The sequence below is a fragment of the Medicago sativa genome, chromosome 7, assembly GCF_051527215.1.
Source record: "Medicago sativa cultivar Bolivia chromosome 7, Bolivia_mono, whole genome shotgun sequence".
Lineage (NCBI taxonomy): Eukaryota > Viridiplantae > Streptophyta > Magnoliopsida > Fabales > Fabaceae > Medicago > Medicago sativa.
In genome coordinates, this window is record NC_140755.1 from 48,498,092 (window position 1) to 48,518,845 (window position 20,754).

The window sequence follows — 20,754 nt, forward strand, 5'->3', positions numbered from 1 at the left end:
CACTTTTGCTGTATTAACACCGCTTCCATCTTTACCTTCCATAACCCAAAATCGTTATCTCCGGTAAACTTCTCAATATCCCACTTCGAACCCATGGTACTAGATTATCCTTTGACCTTGCCCCACGGTGGGCGCCAATTGTTGCGGATTCGATGAGAAACTCACACCAATAACAACTTGATGTGTGGAGCAAGGGATAATTAAGCAACCAAAAATCAAAGTGAATAGAACAGTTATAATCACAAGCCAAAAGTAGAAAACAACACAGCAAGAGAAAAGAAGAAGAGAGAACACAAAGAATCTGTTTACCTAGTTCGGTCCAAATTGACCTAGTCTGGGGGAGAGAGCAGCCCTCCGTTCCACTATATGATGAGTAACGTTACAAAAGAGATGGATTACAAGAATAAGTCTCCCGCCTAATTCTACCCAAATCCCAGCCTCTTCCCGTAACCAAGAGACTCAATCCTAATAGTGTTTCCCAAGGTGAATCAACCCTCAAAACCTAGTATTTGTTCCAAAGAGACAAACTCTATACAAACCCTAGTTTTGTTGTTGCCTTTCTAAACCCTTGTTTCAGCCCCCTCTCTCTCAAGGTTTACACTGATACAATGCCTATATTTATAGTAAAAGAAAACTCCCATAAAATTGTACCAAATCTGGCCCAAAAATACGTTTCTGAAAAAAATCTGCACGCAAAATCGGGCCCCGATTTTTACCATTCGGGCGCCGATTTTTCCAGTACCAAACTGCTCCCAAAGACAGCCAAAATCGGCCCCCGATTTTTGCCATTCGGGCCCCGATTTGTACTTTCAGCAAACATCAATTTTTGGCCTCCAAACTCCAATTTTGAGTCACTTTCACAACAACTTTCTTTGTAACAAAACAACACTATTACACTGTTGATCTATGCTATAAAGATTCGACTAAGTTTTACGGTTACTGTCAATGCCTAACACAACCCTCTTCCTTTATCGGGGCTTGGGACAGCTATGTATAGCACACAACACAACATAGGTGGGATTTTCTTTGTAACAAAGGAAGAAAGAAAATGGGATTTGACTAATGTTGTGTTCTTTTTATTTTTGTTGTTCTGTTTTGAAGGTTTATGACTAGGTGGTTTTGATATTACTTCTGAAGAAACAGTTTTTTTATTATGTTAGTAATAATAATGTTTCCATTATTTGCAGGGGATGAGGTATATACTCTTTATTCAAATCTGTATCAGAGCCTCTATGAAATGTGGAAGGGACAATTTTTTAATCTAATTGTTATTACTGTCATATAAAATTTACCTTCTTAAATGATTATCTGACAAAATTTCTGTGTTATTTATCATTATTATGTAAATTCAACATTTATGTACTTAATAGAGGAGTGGTTTCTCGCTTCTTAAATATCACATCTTTCCAGAAATTTCTATTTACTGGCAGTGGCATATAATATATTTGTGTCATGTTTTCTTATGAACTGAGGGCAATTTGTTTGAGGCATGTACAGTTTTCTGTTATATTATGTTGCTTTTGAGCTTCATAGTTAATAGTTAGTCATAGTCACTGTCATGTGTCTCATTTGTTCATATGCAACAAGTTGCATTTATCTTAAAATTGTTAACGACTGATACATATTGCACGTGCTTTTGAAAACTCCGAGTCTCGACCTTTTCTAATTCAGCATATGAAGAACTCAAAACAAGTCTCATAGTACATTTTTTGGAATGAAAAATATGATTCCTGATGTGTTTATGTTACTGTCTTTGTGTATAAATATCGATAGATGGGATTGGGCAAGACATTGCAAGCTATCTCATTTTTAAGCTATTTGAAAGTGCGCCAGTTGTCACATGGACCATTTTGTGAGTGAATGAAAACTTTGATTTGGATAGTTTTGTTTTCACGAAATTTCTATTGAAATAAGCACTTATACATTTTCCTGCTTTCCTGTTACTTTTTACAGTGGTTATATGTCCGTTAAGTGTGACAGATGGTTGGGTGTCTGAGATAGTCAAATATGCCCCTAATCTAGAAGTCTTCAAATATGTTGGTGATAAAGAATATAGGCGCAGTTTACGTAGGAAAACACATGAACATGTAACAAAGCAGCCAACACATAATGTGAGTTTGTTATATTTTCATTGAGTCGTTGAATCTGGATGGCTTTTCTTTCAACAGTTCTATTTCCTAATGAAGATAATTATTGCAATCAAATGTTTTGGCAGTTCATGTTGCCATTCGATGTGCTGTTAACATCATATGACATTGCACTAATGGATAAGGATTTTCTTTCTCAAATACCATGGCAGTATGCAATCATCGATGAAGCGCAAAGGCTTAAAAACCCGTCAAGTGTATGTAAAAAATAACTTAAATGCCTATTTATAGTATTCAATTAAGAATTTGCTTCTTAATGTTAAATTTGTGTTTCACTTTTCATTTTTATTGATCATCAATAATCATATTTGACTATCTTTAGGTGTAATAGGAACAAATCATGCATTTCAGACAGTTTGATAGTCAATTTAGTCATTCGGCCTCTGTAGTGGTTAAACTTTTTAAACTTTACAGGTTTTATTTAATGTTCTCAAAGATCGCTATATCATGCCGAGACGGTTGTTGATGACTGGCACTCCTATTCAGAACAACCTTTCTGAACTGTGGGCGTTGATGCATTTTTGCATGCCATCTGTTTTTGGGACACTAGATCAGTTCCTTTCTACATTCAAGGACATCAGTGATCTTACCTCAGGTCAGTATTATCATTTTGTTCTATAATTTATCATTACTGGCTTGTTAATTGTTGTGTCTCTTAGAAGTTTGCTGCACACTTATAGAATCTGATTGCTTTACTGTAGACATTGATCCATTTGTTGTATACTAGTCTTAAAATTTGGATTGGACCTATCTCAACCCTACAAAACCGGCTTTTAAGGTGAGGGCTGCCCAAACTTTATAAGCACTACTATTGCCATATCTCTAGGCAACGTGGGACTAAATCCACCCCTTCACAGTCAACGCAATGAAGGTTTTGGAGGTGGAAATGAAGGCATTCCTAATTCCGCAATTAGGTGGCTAGGGGCTGATTGCAATGACGGTCGAATTTCTAACACCCCTTCGTGCTTGGGTCCAATGAGCTCGGAGCGTGGATTATGCTTGAACCCCAACATCAGTTATAGGATAGGCTCTGATATCATCTTAAAATTTGGATTGGGCCTAAATCAACCTTACAAAACTGGCTTGTAAGGTGAGGGCTGGCCAAGCTTTCTAAACACTACGAAAGCCATATCTCTAGGCAATGTGGGAATAAATCTGCCCATTCACACCCAACACGATGAAAATGTTGGAGGCTGCAATGAAAGTAACCCAAATGCTGCAATTAGACGGCTAGGGACGGACCACAATGAAGGCGAAATTTCAAACAGTTAGTGTTGACGGTTTATCATCCAATTGAGTGCCATGTGATTATTGAATAAATAAACTTATTAAACTGGCAACATAATTATTGTCTTGCTTTTAGCGTCTTCTGATTGTGGCAGCTTTGCTTCATAACAGTTCATGATTCTCCAAAGGTAAAGGAGAGACTTCAAATCCTAAGAAGTGTATTGGCTGCGTTTATGCTCCGACGAACTAAATCAAAGCTTATGGAGTGTGGAAGTTTAGTGCTGCCACCTCTCACTGAGACAACTGTGTATGTTGTACTTGTTCTAATTAGATACTACCTTGGACTTTTTAATACACATGCCACGGATTGGTTATCAAGATGGATCTGGTCGCTCTCAATGGTACACCATAGAATGGCTTCTAAGAAAATATTCCTCCATGTACAACGTAAATATATACGTGTAAGTTGTAATCTTTCTATCAGATCAAAATCAGATTTAAGAACATTTGATAACGGATATCTGATCATCAATTTCTTACAGGTATTATTACCGAAGATAACGTTAAGGATCTAGGCTGTTTCCAGACACAAGAGGGATAGTTGAGATGGAAAAAAGAGCTTGAAGATACGTTTCCCTATTACCCTATATGTGCACATGTATGTATATAATATAATTTCGGACAACACAAGTGTAATGTTTTGCATTTGTCAAAAAAAAAAGTGTAATGTTTTGCAAATCCTTTGAAGTGTTAGAACATAATTTACATGTGAGACCTGACTAAATGATTGTGTCAAATCTGACTGACCATGCCATCAAATCTGTTTTTGCAACTCATGAAATGATTTTCTTGCCGTTGAATATCCAATGACAGAATCAACTGAAATCGGTGTTTAACTAGTGTTTATTGCGATTAAAAGCATAACTTCAAAGAAAATGCAGCAAAGGTGTCCTCCCATAGTTGTAAAACTCCCGAAAGTGAATGTCCAAACCTACAGAATACACTAACATAGCATAGGAACCAGTGGTTTTCTAGAATAACATACGCTTGCAGACAAACAATTTTTCTACTTATGACTGAGGATAGAGGAGAAAACATGGAAGGTTTCTATCATAAAAAATAAAGTCTAAAAGAAAAAGAAGAAAACATGGAAGGGGGAATGAACTGCTCTATTGGCCCCTTAATTGCTCATAGACTCCCGAATTGTCAAAGTTGCCCTTTATATATCGATTTTTTTTAATGACAAATGTCAGTATTTGGTTGTGAGGTTAATGAATTAATGGATATCGAAAAAGGAGATCAACCACTCGAAGAAACATAAAAACGATCCAATTATGTGATGATGGAGATGGTGCGGATGAGGATGTTATGCTCAAGATTGCCTGATTTTGATCTTAGGATTCTAAAATGAACCTTTGGTAGTTACATACCGGACACTTCGGTAAATGTCTACCAGATGTGTAAATCAGGAAATCAAATACAAACACACAATGACAGGTCTTATTATCCAATCTATTGAGATCTCTGACTCATTTGAAGCATTCTGCTCTGTCTTCATAATATTAACAAACAGTTAGTTTGGAGCCATTGTTCACAAGTAGTGGCCATTGTCCACAGACAACAATTTGGAGCCATTGTCCACAAGTATAACCAACCATCTTTCCCTGGTCACAGTAAATAAATATCAACCTAGCAGGGGAAACGAGATACAAAATGTGACAAAGTAATACTTCATACAAGACATTCATTTTAAAAATCCAAGATACCAAAATGGGTACAATGAGTCAATCAGAAGTCAGAACATTATGTCATAACAAATTACTAAAACCAAGATACATAAGGTCGCTTAAAACAAACTACTAAAACAACAAATTGTAGACATCATTGTGCCCTGTGAATTATATTGTCTGACATTCCTTCGCTTACGCCTCAATGAATGATACTGAGTGGCAGATGTGGTCACAACTACAATCTGCTTTATAGCAATGTACAAAGGAGTGACTGCAAGCCCCGGATTCTGTTCAGTGGAATTAATTTCCGTCTCTTTGACCCTGTCACAACCTCTAAATTAGCAGGCCTCAGCAGATTATTTGGAACACAAGGAATCAAAAAAGGACGAGAAACCTTGTAGAACCACACCAAGTATCCATTATCTGCATGCCAATTAGTGTCCACAACTTGCTCACAGTCTTCTTCAGTTATTAGATGCAGATCATAATCCTAAAAAACTAGTTCCATCTAAAAAATGCTCCATCTGTATGGTGCAACAATAAAGCGATGTCTGGGGATACTTTGAACATAGCCAAATTGCCTCAACACGTGCTTCGGCAAGTCTTGATGAGAACATGATTTGCTGCACAATTATATGGATTGAGATTGATGTCATCAACTACAATGCGATCCAAGGACACCTTGTAAGAATCTAGTATAGCATGACCCCTTTTCTATGTGAATCGGTTAGCGCATGGACGGTCCTCTCTATAATTCACATTATAATTCCTGACACAAATATTTTCAAGGTGTTTGTTGTAAATAGTGAAGTTTTACTATTATTATTAGTAATTTGTAATTGGCCTATTAGTCATTAGTCAGACCCATTAGGTTAGAATAGCCTATATAAACACATTAGTGGTTGTACTTTATAAGCCATTCTAATATAATGATTTAATTTAGAGTGAACAACTTGTTATTCCGGTGATGATGAAGAGGAGCAACAACTATTAGCCCAACACTTGCCCAATGAATTTGACATCAAGACCTTGGGAAAATTGAAGTATTTGCAAGGAATTGAATTGGCTCACTCTAAGAAAGGAATTTTCATATCCCAACAGAAATATTTTACTGATCTTCAACAGGAGACTGGCAAGGCCGCATGCAAGCATGCAAGTACACCAATTGATCCAAATGTAAAGTTGAGGAATGCAGAAGAGGATATTAAGGTTGATAAGGAAATGTATCAAAGGTTAGTCGGCAAACTTATATACTTATCACATACTAGACCCGATGTGGCCTTTGCTGTAAGCTTAGTCAGCCAATTCATGCACCAACCAAAGGAGACTCACTTACAAGCTGCCCTCCGAATTGTTCTATATTTGAAAGGAACCCCAGGTAGAGGGATATTGTTTGAACGAAATGGAAGCATGAGACTTGAAGCATATACTGATGCTGACTATGTAGGGTCAATTGTGGATAAGAGATCAACTACAGGCTATTGCACTTTTCTGGGTGGTAATCTTGTGACTTAGAAGAGTAAAAAACAAACTGTGGTATCTAGATCTAGTGATGAAGCAGAGTTCAGGGCACTGGCACAAGGGATATGTGAGCTGCTATGGCTGAAAAGCATCCTAGAAGACTTGAGGATAAAGAGTGATGAACCAATGAGACTTTATTGTGATAATAAATCTGCTATTATCATAGCTCATAATCCAGTGAAACATGAAAGAACCAAACATATTGAAGTTGACCGACACTTCATCAAAGAAAAATTAGATAGTGGTCTAATTTTCACTCCATATATCTCTTCCCAAGGCAATCTTACAGATCTTCTAACTAAGGATCTGAACAACAAAAACTTTGAAAGAATTGTTTCCAAGCTGGGAATGATAGATATTCATTCACCAGCTTAAGGGGGAGTGTTGTAAATAGTAAAGTTTTACTATTATTATTAGTAATTTGTAATTGGCCTATTAGTCATTAGTCAGGCCCATTAGGTTAGAATAGCCTACATAAAATATAATATTCAGTTTTCAGAGTGTTCATATATCCATGCCTATATAAAATAAAAATTATATCATTAACCATAATAGTGTGAATCTAGGTAAATTTTAAAATAACAATTTAAGTTACAAAATTTTCCCTACAACAAACAATTGTAGCCAACCAAGAACTTTTCAATGGGCATAACTTCATATCTTTACCGATATCAAGATTGACTATTTCAAGAGTGTTAATGCAAGGAATCCATTTGCAAACCATCCACACCTAATTCGAATTTTTTTCATCATTTTTCTCTATTTTCAATCCCCACCACTGAACATATTCTCTATTTTCAACCAAAAAAATAAAACCCCAACAAACTAGATCATAACTAAGTCCATAAATGTCGTGTTTAGAAGGGTAGATTTTGTCATTAATACCCCTGTTTTATAACTTCTCTCTATAAATATGTGAAATACTGCATGAAACAAACTACACAAACACATGTATCTTAGAGTATTCACCATATAAACATATCCCGCCATGGTGTTCCTATTTTCAAACCTTCAGTCCAAAAAGCTCTTCCCCTTTTGGCTGCTGCTTTCAACTTGTTTTTGTGCCTTCACTACTTCATCTGCAACTTTACAAAGTAGAGAATCAAGTGCTTTGTTGAAGTGGAAAACAAGTCTTGACAACAATAGCCAAGCTTTGTTATCTTCATGGAGTGGCAATAATTCATGCAAATGGCTTGGAATTTCTTGTAATGAAGATTCCATTTCTGTCTCTAAGGTAAATCTCACAAATATGGGATTGAAAGGTACGCTTGAAAGTCTTAACTTCTCATCACTTCAAAATATCCAAACCCTAAACATAAGTCACAATTCCTTAAATGGAAGTATTCCTGCCCATATTGGAATGTTGTCCAAACTTTGCTCATCTTGATCTTAGTTTCAATCTTCTCTCAGGAACAATTCCATATGAAATAACACAGTTGGTTAGCATTCACACTTTATATTTGGATAATAATCTTTTTAGTAGTTCCATTCCTGAAGAAATAGGTGAATTAAGAAATCTGAGAGAACTTGGTATCTCAAATGCAAATCTCACAGGGACTATCCCAACTTCCATTGGGAATCTGACCTTGTTGTCATATTTGTATTTAGGAGGAAACAACCTTTATGGTAACATTCCAAAAGAACTTTGGAATTTGAACAACTTAACCTTCTTTAGAGTTCAGTTAAATAAATTTAATGGTTTTGTGTCTGTCCAAGAAATTGTGAACTTGCATAAGCTAGAGACTCTTGATCTTGGTGAATGTGGTATTTCCATTAATGGTCCCATCCTCCAAGAACTTTGGAAGTTGGTAAATTTGTCATACCTTTCTCTTGATCAATGCAATGTCACAGGGGCTATTCCATTTTCTATAGGAAAGTTGGCCAACAGCTTGACATATCTAAATTTAGTACACAACCAAATTTCTGGCCACGTCCCCAAGGAAATTGGAAAGTTACAAAAGCTAGAATATTTATACCTGTTTCAAAATAACTTATCTGGTAGTATTCCAGCTGAAATTGGGGGATTGGCGAACATGAAAGATTTAAGGTTGAATGACAACAATCTTTTTGGTTTTATTCCTCGTGAAATTGGAAAGTTAAGGAAGCTAGATCATCTACATCTTTTTGACAATAACTTATCTGGTCGCTTTCCTGTGGAAATTGGGGGGTTGGTGAACCTAAAAGAGTTATGGTTGAATGACAACAATCTTTCTGGTTCGATTCCTCGTGAAATTGGAATGCTGAGAAAGGTTGTTTCAATTAATTTGGACAATAACTTTCTCTCTGGTGAAATCCCACCTACAGTTGGAAACTGGAGTGATTTACAGTATATTACATTTGGTAAAAACAATTTCAGTGGGAAGCTTCCAAAGGAAATGAATTTGCTTATCAATTTGGTAGAACTGCAAATGTATGATAATGACTTCATTGGTCAGCTGCCTCACAACATTTGCATTGGTGGGAATTTGAAATACTTCGCTGCTCAAAATAACCACTTCACTGGCCGAGTTCCAAATAGTTTGAAGAACTGCTCTAGCATTATAAGACTTAGACTTGAACAAAACCAACTGTCTGGAAATATAACAGAAGACTTTGGTGTATTTCCAAAGTTGGTTTACATGCAATTAAGTCAAAACAATTTTTATGGACACCTTTCATCCAATTGGGAAAAGTTCCATAACCTGACAACCTTCAATATTTCCAATAATAATATATCAGGCCATATACCACCAGAAATAGGAAAGGCACCCAATTTGGGTTCACTTGACTTATCTTCAAACCATCTCACAGGAAAAATTCCAAAGGAGTTAAGCAACTTATCTTTGTCCAAGGTCTTGATAAGCAACAACAATCTCTCAGGAAACATTCCTGTAGAAATATCATCCTTAGAGCTTGAGACCTTAGACCTTGCAGAAAATGATCTAAGTGGCTTCATCACAAAACAACTTGCAAATTTGCCTAAGATATTGAACTTAAATTTGAGCCATAACAAATTCACAGGAAATATTCCTCTTGAATTTGGACAATTTAAAGGTCTTCGAAGCCTTGATCTCAGTGGAAATTTTTTGGATGGAACAATCCCATCAATGCTTACACAGTTGAAATACTTGGAAACATTGAATATCTCACATAATAATCTTTCTGGTTTTATTCCCTCTAGCTTTGATCAAATGTTAAGCTTGACATCTGTTGATATATCTTATAACCAATTGGAGGGTCCACTCCCCAATATTCGAGCTTTCAGCAATGCTACAATTGAAGTGGTGAGAAATAATAAAGGCTTGTGTGGTAATGTCTCTGGCTTAGAGCCATGCCCAACATCAAGCATCGAATCTCATCATCATCATACAAAGAAAGTCTTATTGATAGTTTTACCTTTTGTAGCTGTTGGAACTCTAGTTATAGCCTTATTTTGCTTCAAATTCTCGAATCATCTTTTCCAAAGATCAACCACCAATGAAAACCAGGTTGGAGGGAACATCATTGTACCGCAAAATGTATTTACAATATGGAACTTTGATGGAAAAATTGTGTTTGAGAACATTGTGGAAGCCACAGAAGATTTTGATGAGAAACATCTGATTGGAGTTGGAGGGCACGGAAGGGTCTACAAAGCACAGTTGCACACAGGTCAAGTAGTTGCTGTGAAAAAGCTCCATTCAGTGGCAAATGGAGAAAATCCAAATCTAAAATCATTCACAAATGAGATCCAAGCTCTAACCGAAATTCGACATCGTAATATTGTGAAGTTGTATGGATTTTGCTCACATTCTCAGTTGTCATTTTTGGTTTATGAGTTCGTAGAGAAAGGTAGTTTGGAAAAGATTTTGAAAGATGATGAAGAAGCAATTGCGTTTGATTGGAATAACAGGGTGAATGTCATCAAAGATGTAGCCAATGCTTTATGCTACATGCATCATGATTGCTCGCCTCCAATTGTTCATCGAGATATATCAAGCAAGAATATTCTTCTGGATTCGGAATGTGTGGCTCATGTCTCTGACTTTGGAACAGCTAAGCTTCTTGATCTTAATTTAACGAGCTCAACCTCGTTTGCATGCACATTTGGATATGCTGCTCCAGGTTAATTCCCATTCTTTCATCTTATTAATACACAAGTAATATTTTACTTTGTTCGTCCTTGCTAATAATTTTGTAACCAAACAATTTCATAATTATCTATATCTTATGTTTAATTTTTCTATTTGATTAGTACATGATTCCTATTTTTGTTTTGATACAGAACTTGCATACACAACCAAAGTGAATGAGAAGTGTGATGTTTACAGTTTTGGAGTATTAGCATTGGAAATACTTTTTGGAAAACATCCTGGAGATGTTATATCCTTATTGAACACCATTGGCTCTATACCTGATGCTAAGCTAGTAATAGATATGTTCGACCAACGTCTCCCTCATCCTTTGAATCCCATTGTCGAGGAGTTAGTATCGATTGCAATGATAGCTTTTGCATGCTTGACTGAAAGTTCACAATCTCGCCCGACCATGGAGCAGGTGTCAAGGAGCTTGTAATGTCAAAGTGGTTTCACACAAATATCTGAAGATTATACTTAGTTAATATGCTTGAGTTTTACTTATTCTTCCTTGTTTTTTAATTTTGTAAACCTTTTTTGACTTGTTTGTATTATAAGTTGCTTCACAAAAAATTGTAATGTCAGAATAATGGATTTCGATTCAATATAGTGGATTTCTGTCTTGCTGATATCAAAATAATTTGATAGAAAAGTTTATTATTAATTACTTTCTTAGTTAAATCTTGAATCTAAAATTCATGAGTTGATAATCTTTTATGCCTACGATCACCATCTTTTGAAGTGTTTTTAATTCAGAATTATTTGTGTTACCAACTATTCCAGTTTGATCTTTCTCTTGGTTATCGTCTTAATCATGGTATTTTTAGTGATAATAGAAGATCCTTTCTCTTCGCTTCCTTTGGTGGTGGCAAGTGCACAACATGCACAGCAGCTTGAACTGCAGGGACATTGTGCATGTGTTTAAGAGAAATTGATGATGTTTCATAGGTGTTTTAGTGTGCATATTAGCAGATGTTACTTCTACAGGTTTATTTTTGCATGCAATGTATAGGATATATATTTCCAGTGTTTTGAAGTTGTACTATACTCATAATTTACAAATGGCAGTTTCTTCCAAGTGTTCAGTTTCACTACACTCATGCCTTTAACAACATGCATTTTCTGAACATCATTCTACTAAATTCCATCATAAGTATAAACATATAATGTTTGGCATCTCCAACATCTTAAAACCCTTCAACATGAAGATCAGAAATAAGGTTCCTATGCCATACTGAAATATTTATTCATAACAAACAATAAAATGTACAAACTTGGGGGACTACGCTAAAATCCAAAATAACACAAAAAGTTATTACATTACCGTCTCTTTAAAAATCTTACCCAGAAAAACTCAAAGGGGTAAAACCTTGTTGAAGGGAATAGAGTGCAAAGTTTACAAAATAAGGAACAAACAAAAACAAAATCTAAACTTAGGTAAACCTAATCTATTACGATTAAAATCGTCCTTAATCGATACTGTTATGCTATCCCACCAAGTGAGACTAGAGTCAGAAAGGCTACCAGGTTTGCCATGGGTATATAGGTGGAAGCCACAACACTTGTTTGATCCTATGAGCATTATGATGATGAATCTTAATATATAAAACTTTAAGAATCATAAATTCAGACATGCTAGGTGAAGTTGCAATGTTAGTGTAATTGTCACTCAAAGAAACATTAGAAATGATAGTGTTGATGGAAGTCTTCCAAGAAATAAACCTATTATGGAACTTGCAAGTGTTTCTACTATACGAAATAGCAGCAAACCCTATCACAATTCACAAGTAAGAAGAATATATTAAAAATCGAGTTAATATTAATCTGCACCCCGACGAGGTCTTTGAAATTTTAAAAGCTCCTTTCAAAGTAGGATCAACAATCAATAGAATTATTCCAAGAAATCTTATCAGGACCTTTTAATTTTGGGGATGGCGATCTTGAAAATCCAATCAACTGACTCGAGTAATTTAACAGGATACAGTTCAGGATATACCAGAAGTAATTTCTAATGAAATCACTCACCTTGGCATGAAGATCACGATTGAATGCTCATCAACTAAAGATTCACCATCTTTAAAAAAAAAAAAAAACACTACAGGTTCACCAAGACAATTATATAACCAGAAATTGATAGTCTTCCCATCACCCAACCATCTAGAGTTGTCGTGAACAACTAAGATTTCACTTTTGATACCATACAGATAGAAGAATAAATATGGTGGTTTATTATGTTAATATCCTGTTTGTTATAGTTATTTTTTTTTTTAAGGAAAAAAATCACTTTTTTTAACAAAATAATCACTTTTAAGCAATGTTGCATCCATTTGTTAGTTGTTACTGCTTTCTTAAAAAATCAGAATCTAAAAAAAAAATCTAAAAACAGTTTCAAATGAGAAGCTGTTAAGAGCAACTTATCAAAAAATAGATTTTTTTTTTAGAGCAGAAAGAAAATATGATTTAAAAAATTGAACAAACTATGTAACAAAAAATCTCTTTTTATATAGTTTTATCCAAACAAACTTAATTATTTGTGAAAATTGTTGTTGACACATCTTGTTAGGCTGAGAAACACGAGTAAAATACCGAAATACCCTCTCGGTAGTTAACTGCCGAGGAAATATGAAACCGGCTGCAGTTAAGTACCGAGGAAAACCTCGGCAGTTAAGTACCGAGGAAAACCTCAGTTAACTACCGCCGGTTTCATATTTCATCGGTAGTTAACTACCGAGGCGCCCTGATGCTATATCAGGGGCAGAAGCTTCAACTTTTGGTCATGTAATATGTTAAAAACACAAACATAATGTCATCGCAAATAACATAACTTAATTGGCGCATAATGTGTTCAAATGGCAAAACAAAATTGGCTCAATTTAACAAACAATGATTAAACGAACAAAGTAATGAACCAATTTCATCAAAATGTCATGAAAATACAAACAACATAATGTCATCAAAATCCGAAAAGTAAAAATGTACGCAACTTAACATGCGCCAGTACAAAGTGTACGTAACTTAAGTCACGTAACGTGACTTAAGTTACGCTAGTACAAAATATCACATGACTTAAGTCACGTAGCGTGTCTTTAGTCACGCTAGTGTAAACAATGGTTCAGAGCAAGCCCCATGCCTAGGATCTGTAGCGTGACTTAACTCACGCTAGTTTTAACACTAGCGTGACTTAACTCACGCAAGCTTTAACACAAGCGTGAGTTAACTCACGCTGCTGCTGGTGCACTTCTCGCACCAGAATAGACTGGCAGTGGCACCAGAACAGACTGGCAGTGGCACTAGCTACTGTCTTGTTCCTTCATTCCCTGTTTACAGTACATGCATTCATTGATTCAACCAAAACTCATAATTTAGAGAACATGCATTCATTCAATAATAATTTAGAAATGCAATTTTAACGAAAATTAACGCAAATGTCATAAAGAGGCGCAACCGCGCAAATGTAAATATCATACAACCAGCTGTTAGACCTAAATGTAAATACCAAAAAGTCGATAAAAATACTACAAATATCCAAAAAGTCATAAAATGTAGTCCTAAAATAAGACACTACTGGTCCTCCTGTGGACTCCTAGACCTCCTCCTCGGAACCGGCTGCTGCTCAAACACGCTATAGTCGGTACGGAGGCCCTCCAAAATGCCAAAGAAGAGTGGATTAGAAACCACCTCTGGAATCTGCATCGCATGCTCCACTCTGCCTTGCATGCTGCTGATGACCTGCAATGGATCAGGAGGATGTCTGGCCCACTCCTGGTCAACAAGAATATCCTATTAGACAGGTCTCAGCATGACAATATCAAGCTCTAGAGCAGGGTTGACGATGAGAGGATGGGACACACGGTAGAACCACCTAACGTACCTATCCGAATGCTTCCAAGGCTCGCCGTCCGGGACCTGGCGACCCCTCTGCTGGTGGGGAACGACATGCAGAGCAAACTCTAAGAAGGCAGCAGCCACATCTGCTGGGGCAAGAGGCATAACCGTAGTAAGAGGTCGGGGAACCTTCTGAGCATGTCCGTACTGCGTCAGCACCCGCTCCGGCAAGTGACGCACCATCCTCTGTCTGCCCGCCATGATCCATCCGGAGTACCAGCACGCGTCATGAAAAGGCATCACGTCTCGTCGGTGCTCGTACGGCCTCTAGGTGACATGACAATGCTCCATCGAATCCAACAAACCTCTGAAGTGATCAGCATGTTTAAACCCCCTTTGTGGTTTCCATCTACCCACATACGGGTCCTCCCGGTCGTAATCTAGATATATGGACCTCATAACCACATGTCTGAAGTGAGCTATAACCCATCCCTGCAAAACAAAGAGACAAAATATATACATGTCATACAAGAAACTATACATTTACGTTTAACTTAAAAAAAGAAGACAAAATATATTACCATAAGCAAGCTCATGTAACCACCAACTGAGCCAACATTTGCGTCTGAGGTCAGATTCAACTGCTCATACAAGAAAGCAAGTCCTGTAACGCCCGTCTTAATTATTTACTTAATTTAATGAGGATTTATATATATATATATATATATATATATATTTATATGATTTAAGAATTTAAATAGTTTGCATGATTTATAGATAAATTATGTGATTTTCTAGAATGACGTGAAGTATATTGATGTTGTGAAGTTGTTATGTTGGTGTGACTTATTTTATTATTAAATAAAATAAGATATGAGAAATAAAATAAAAATATTAAAGATTGGGCTGCGTGGTGAGATGAGCAATTAGTAGTGAGAAGAGTAAAAAGGAGAGATAAATAGACAGACATAAGTTAGGAAAAGGAGTACGTACGTTTTTGGAGAAAAGTCAGAAAGAGAGAAGAACCAAGGAGGGCTGCGATTCTGCTATTATCAGGTAAGGGTGAGACTAATTTTCAATATTATTAAGGGTATAATTCTATAGGATGAATTTAGCAGGATTAGGTTAAGTTTTGGTGAGAATTGAGAATTAGGTTTAGGATCAATTTTGATGAATGAACCAAGAACAGATGTTAGATTGATGCAAAATTAGTGTACAGACCTTAGATATGACGTAAGATGATAATTAGATGCTATTTGGATGAAGGAATCATGAATATAGGTGAAAAGTTGTGATTTTTAGGTTTCTGGCCGTACTGACATTCATCGCTCGCATCTGCGAGCAAGAACACCCGCATCTGCGAGCTAGAACCCAGAACTCGCAACTGCGAGCAATGCAACTCGCAACTGCGAGTGACCTGTAAGCTCGCAACTGCGAGCAGAATAACTCGCCACTGCGAGTAAAGACTTAGGAACCCAGAACGCATGCTTTGCTCGCCATTGCGAGCAAAGTTACTCGCAACTGCGAGTTAGGCTGTTAGTTGCCCAAAATTTTCCCGATGCGATCCTTTCGCACGTATAGTCTTGAGTTGACCTTAGAATTAAGTAAGAGAGCTGTTTAGGATGTTTTTATAGACCCTGCAGTCTGTTCAGGTGACTGAAATTAGAAGTGTGGTTGCATGAATGTTATAATGATGCTTTATGGTATTTATGTTGATGTAATTCATACCTTAGATGATGTTAACGCATTCAAATATTATTAAATGTTGTATCTTGCTGCTGTTCCCTGCTTTTGACTGTTAGTGTTTTGAAGTTGCATGGGTCGGTCTATGTTGTAGAATTCAAGGAGTTGTCCATGATTATGAGTCGTATGAGTCGTTCATGTTGTCGTCTAAGTTGCTAGAAGTTTGAGTTCATTGCATACTCATTAAAGTTGGGGGCTTTAGGCCCGGAAGCCTTTGTGCTCATTAAAGTTGGGGGCTTTAGGCCCGGCAGCCTTTGTGCTCATTAAAGTTGGGGGCTTTAGGCCCGGCAGCCTTTGTGCTCATTAAAGTTGGGGGCTTTAGGCCCGGCAGCCTTTGTGCTCACACGTTGAAGAGCCTATTATGCTCATTTTGTTGTTGATTGGTACCACATGCATTTGCATATCAAGAAGTTTCATGATGTTTAAGTTGTCAAGTTGTTGTTGAGTTGATAGAGTTGCATGGTCAAAGATGAGTTGTGTTGTCAAGTTGTTGTTGAGTTGATAGAGTTGCATGGTCAAAGATGAGTTGTGTCGTCAAGTTGAGTGTTAAATTGATTATGATTTGTGATGAAAATTAGTAATGGTATTTGATGATTGTATTTGTTATGAAATGAAAAATATGTTAATTGTTAATTTGTTGATATGTTATTAATGTTTAAGTTGTTAAATGCATTTTATTGGATTATATGCTTAATGTATTGATTATGAAATCTCATCCCTTCTGCGTATATGTTGCCTCGACCGTGGGTAATGTGCAGGTAATAAAGATTAGAGGCGTTCGTGAGTGGACTCCTCACTTGGTGTTTAGGTGCTCTGATACGTAACGGGATGGGGGCTTGCTTTTACTGCTATTCCTTACGTGTCTCTTTTATGAACTAATTTATGAGATTTTCCAATAAGGCCTGCGTGCCAAGACTTTAAAATGATGAACTATTTTCCGCTGCAACAGTTTAAGATTTTTCATGATGTTGAATTTGAAGGATAATTATTATTATCTGTTTGAGATGTTAAAGTCGTGTGTAGCATTCCGTTATGAATTAAATACTCTGATTTTAAATGAAATTTTTATGTTGGGAAAACGGGGTGTTACAAGTCCCATCGCGCCCCATGACCACGTGCCTATGTTAGCCAAATCCCAAATCGCAAGCATCCACAGCAGACTAACGGTTTTGCTGTTCTTGCTGGCAAAAAGGGTGTAGCCAAGCAAGAGCAACAAGAACGCCTTGACACAGGCGGGCCTAATACGACTCAGCTCCTGCTCCTCCTCCTCTGATAAATCCTCCCCCAGCAATTGGTTACACCTGTTCAACAGGTGGTCATAACGGTCTTTCAGGGCCGTGTAAGAGACAGAGGCACCAAAATCAGTCACCTGCCCAACCGCATCCTCCTCCGGAAACAAAAGGTGGGTCACCAGCATATCAATAGCATGGTCATGATCTAAATCCTCGTCCTGAATGAGCCGTCCAGCGACGGGGATGCCTAGAAGACAAGCGACATCATCCAGTGTGATGGTCATCTCCCCAACAGGCAGATGGAAGCTGCTGGTCTCCTGATGCCATCTCTCAGCCATGACACACACTAAACCGTGGGAGATGTTTTCGTACCCAGTCAGAAGGAGGGGCCTTAGACCCGATGCATCAACCGGTTCCTATAACCAAGGGTTATCATTTACCGGCAACGGAAGGGACAAGGCAGAAAGCTTTAGTTTCCTCCCGTGCGAGATGTCTTTCATCTTACGATCCGCTTGCAACTGAAATACAACAAAAATATAATTAAATATGTAAAATAAACATGAAATAATAAACTATAAATATGCTATGTAAAATAAACATGAAATAATAAACTATATATATTATACATAACATAAACTTTGACATAATAATAAACTATATATATTCTACGTAACATAAACTTGATATAACAATAAACTATATATAACATAACATATTCTACGTAGTTATACTTAAATTAAATAAACATAACATATTATACGTAAAATAAACTTCACATAATAGTAAAATATCATTAAATTAAATAAAACAATTTATATTTACATTTTTATCGGTCCAAAGCTTGCATGCCACGTGTTTACCGAAGTTCGGTAAAAGTGACAACTCGTAAGGCCCCCCTGGAAAGCCCCTATTCTCGTCCTCCATAACAGGCTCTGTAACACCCCGTTCTCCCAACAACGTAATATTAGTTAATTTAATCAGAGTAACCACACAACGGAGTGTCACACTGCTAATCAAAATTTCATAAATAGGAAATATCTATTTATTTAAAATCAACGTTTAGAATATCTTAATAAACTGCAACGGAATAATTCTTTAAAAATATAGTTTCAACCAAATTCAACATCAATGAAAATCTTGGCACAAAGGCCTCAACATAATTCAACTTTATTTTCAACAATGGTAAACTCCAATAACAAGTCTTTTCCAAAATATGTGATACATAAAAGAAATGAAGAAGACATTCGCGACGATCCCCATCCTAATATGTATCAGAGCCCTAGACACTTGAGCCAATCAACCTACAAGCCATCATTACCTGCACATTACCCACGGTCGAGGCAACATATACGCAGAAGGGGTGAGAAACTTATCCAATAATAATAATATATAATTCATCGAATTAATGAAAACAACAACATATCACAACATGCATCATTAATAAAGTATATAAATAAATACATAAGCAACAACATAATTATTTTCAGCAACAAAAGTACAGCAACAACGACAACAACGTTATCCACAACGACACCGACAACTCGAAAATGCGACAATGACAACAACTCGACAATGCCACAACGACAACAACAACTCAACAATGCTACGACAACAACAACTAATGCAACATGCAGGTGGTACCAATCTACGCGCGTTGAATGCTAAGCATTCCAGGGCATAAGCCCCCAACAAATTGGATGGTTAAAGCATCCCAGGGCATAAGCCCCCAACAGATGAATGATAAACATTCCAGGGCATAAGCCCCCAACGGTTGAATGATAAACATTCCAGGGCATGAGCCCCCCAACAGATGTGAGTATGCAAATGGACTCAACTTGTGTAGATCAACATACAACTTCAACAACGACAACAACAACAACAACGTATGTGCCTAAAACAATTATGACACACTCCCCAACTTCGACAATGGAACAACAACTTTTATTATACAAAAGTGTTTACACATACATTGCATATAGTACAACCTTCAATAATAATATATTCACTTCATAAACATGGCTTAATAAATCAAGGGAATCTATTAAAATAATTAGAATAGACCCTTAGTGCTCTAAACAAAATTCAGAAAATGGCCGTACAGGACCAGGGACGCTTTCGCGACAGAAGGACGCTTTCGCGTCCTCTACAAAAGGGGCAGGACGCTTTCGCGAGCGAAGCACGCTTTCGCGTCCAAAATGTCGTAACTCAGGATGTGGACCCTTTCTGCACGCTAATGGGACGCTTTCGCGTCCTCAACAATTTGGTAGGACGCTTTCGCGCCAAATGGACGCTTTCGCGTCCTCCACAAAATTTCTGGGCAGCTACAAGGTGTGGACGCTTTCTGGACGCTAATGCGACGCTTTCGCGTCCTGCTTCAGATTTCAGAAAAATGCTGCGATTTCAACATGGTTTCACTCAAAAGTCCCATCTTTGATCCCCTAATCACCCAAATTGTTTTACAAACATGTTTACAGGTTTAGTATACAACATAGGGAACAAAACAACATATAATCATGTAATTCAACAACAAGTTTCATCATAATTCATCATCTAACATAACTTCTCAAACCCTAATTTCAAGAACAACAAATTCATCAATTTTCAAATTATATATCATGATTATTGAAAGGAATCCCACCCTTACCTTAATTCAGCAAAAATGAACGAATAGCTACAGCAATCGATTCCTTCCTAGCTCTCTCTTGGTTCTTCTCCTCTTTCTCTCCAAAACCAGTTGTTTCTCAATTGTACGTGAAAATGTTTCTGTTCTCACTTTTCTTTCTTTTACTCCCAAAAATACAACTCTTTTCTTTTCTCACTTAACTCCCTTAATTTCTATTAATTTCTACTTAATTCCCCTTAAACCAAAATAAATACTATTTCTACCTATTTCTATTTCTCCTATTATTTCCACAAATAATAAGACAATATTCATTCAAATAAAACACAACTCCATAAATCATATAATAAAATAGCATCATAACATTTATCACACAAAAATCATATAAAATATATATTTCACATAAAATCATATATATATATATATAACAAATAAAGTCATATAAAAATATCCACACATCTATTAAAAATAATAGAATAAAAATGGGGCGTTACAACTCTCCCCAACTTATAGAATTTCGTCCTCGAAATATTACCTCAAGCAAACAACTCAGTTGTGTTTCTCTTATCATCTTAACCTTCTCCGTAGTCTGCTGAACTATTTCAGGTCCCAACA

General features: G+C 36.6%; 2 protein-coding genes, 1 long non-coding RNA gene and 2 pseudogenes across 3 annotated transcripts; 2 read left to right on the forward strand and 3 right to left on the reverse strand.

Moving 5' to 3' along the window:
• Positions 1–1,773: 1,773 nt before the first annotated feature.
• On the forward strand, positions 1,774–4,188 carry LOC146906362 (putative helicase CHR10). Its single transcript, XM_085722581.1, has 6 exons — positions 1,774–1,852; positions 1,954–2,111; positions 2,216–2,344; positions 2,562–2,742; positions 3,546–3,835; positions 3,917–4,188. Exons 1-6 carry the CDS (start codon positions 1,774–1,776, stop codon positions 3,947–3,949), a joined length of 870 nt encoding a protein of 289 aa, XP_085578707.1. The 3' UTR covers positions 3,950–4,188.
• Positions 4,189–5,220: 1,032 nt separating this feature from the next.
• LOC146906363 (uncharacterized) lies at positions 5,221–5,881 on the reverse strand (annotated as a pseudogene).
• Positions 5,882–7,556: 1,675 nt separating this feature from the next.
• LOC146906364 (uncharacterized) lies at positions 7,557–11,371 on the forward strand (annotated as a pseudogene).
• A 2,909-nt stretch (positions 11,372–14,280) lies between these two features.
• LOC146906365 (uncharacterized) lies at positions 14,281–14,805 on the reverse strand. Its single transcript, XM_085728801.1, has 2 exons — positions 14,524–14,805; positions 14,281–14,481 (listed from the first exon to the last, which is right to left on the reverse strand). Exons 1-2 carry the CDS (start codon positions 14,803–14,805, stop codon positions 14,281–14,283), a joined length of 483 nt encoding a protein of 160 aa, XP_085584927.1.
• Positions 14,806–18,623: 3,818 nt separating this feature from the next.
• Positions 18,624–20,542, reverse strand: LOC146906366 (uncharacterized). Its single transcript, XR_015019923.1, has 2 exons — positions 20,164–20,542; positions 18,624–18,837 (listed from the first exon to the last, which is right to left on the reverse strand). It is a non-coding gene; the product is annotated as an uncharacterized LOC146906366 (long non-coding RNA).
• Between the last annotated feature and the right edge of the window lie 212 nt (positions 20,543–20,754).

What these genes read in the sequence shown, in the direction of transcription:
- LOC146906365 (XM_085728801.1), bottom strand. Translation starts at nt 14,805, where the DNA reads ATGGCGGGCAGACAGAGGATGGTGCGTCACTTGCCGGAGCGGGTGCTG. An exon ending in CTGCTCTAGAGCTTGATATT is followed by an intron (nt 14,482 to 14,523) that starts GTCATGCTGAGA and finishes CTTGTTGACCAG; the next exon opens with GAGTGGGCCAGACATCCTCC.
- LOC146906362 (XM_085722581.1), top strand. Translation starts at nt 1,774, where the DNA reads ATGGGATTGGGCAAGACATTGCAAGCTATCTCATTTTTAAGCTATTTG. An exon ending in CATCAGTGATCTTACCTCAG is followed by an intron (nt 2,743 to 3,545) that starts GTCAGTATTATC and finishes GCTTCATAACAG; the next exon opens with TTCATGATTCTCCAAAGGTA. An exon ending in TACAACGTAAATATATACGT is followed by an intron (nt 3,836 to 3,916) that starts GTAAGTTGTAAT and finishes AATTTCTTACAG; the next exon opens with GTATTATTACCGAAGATAAC.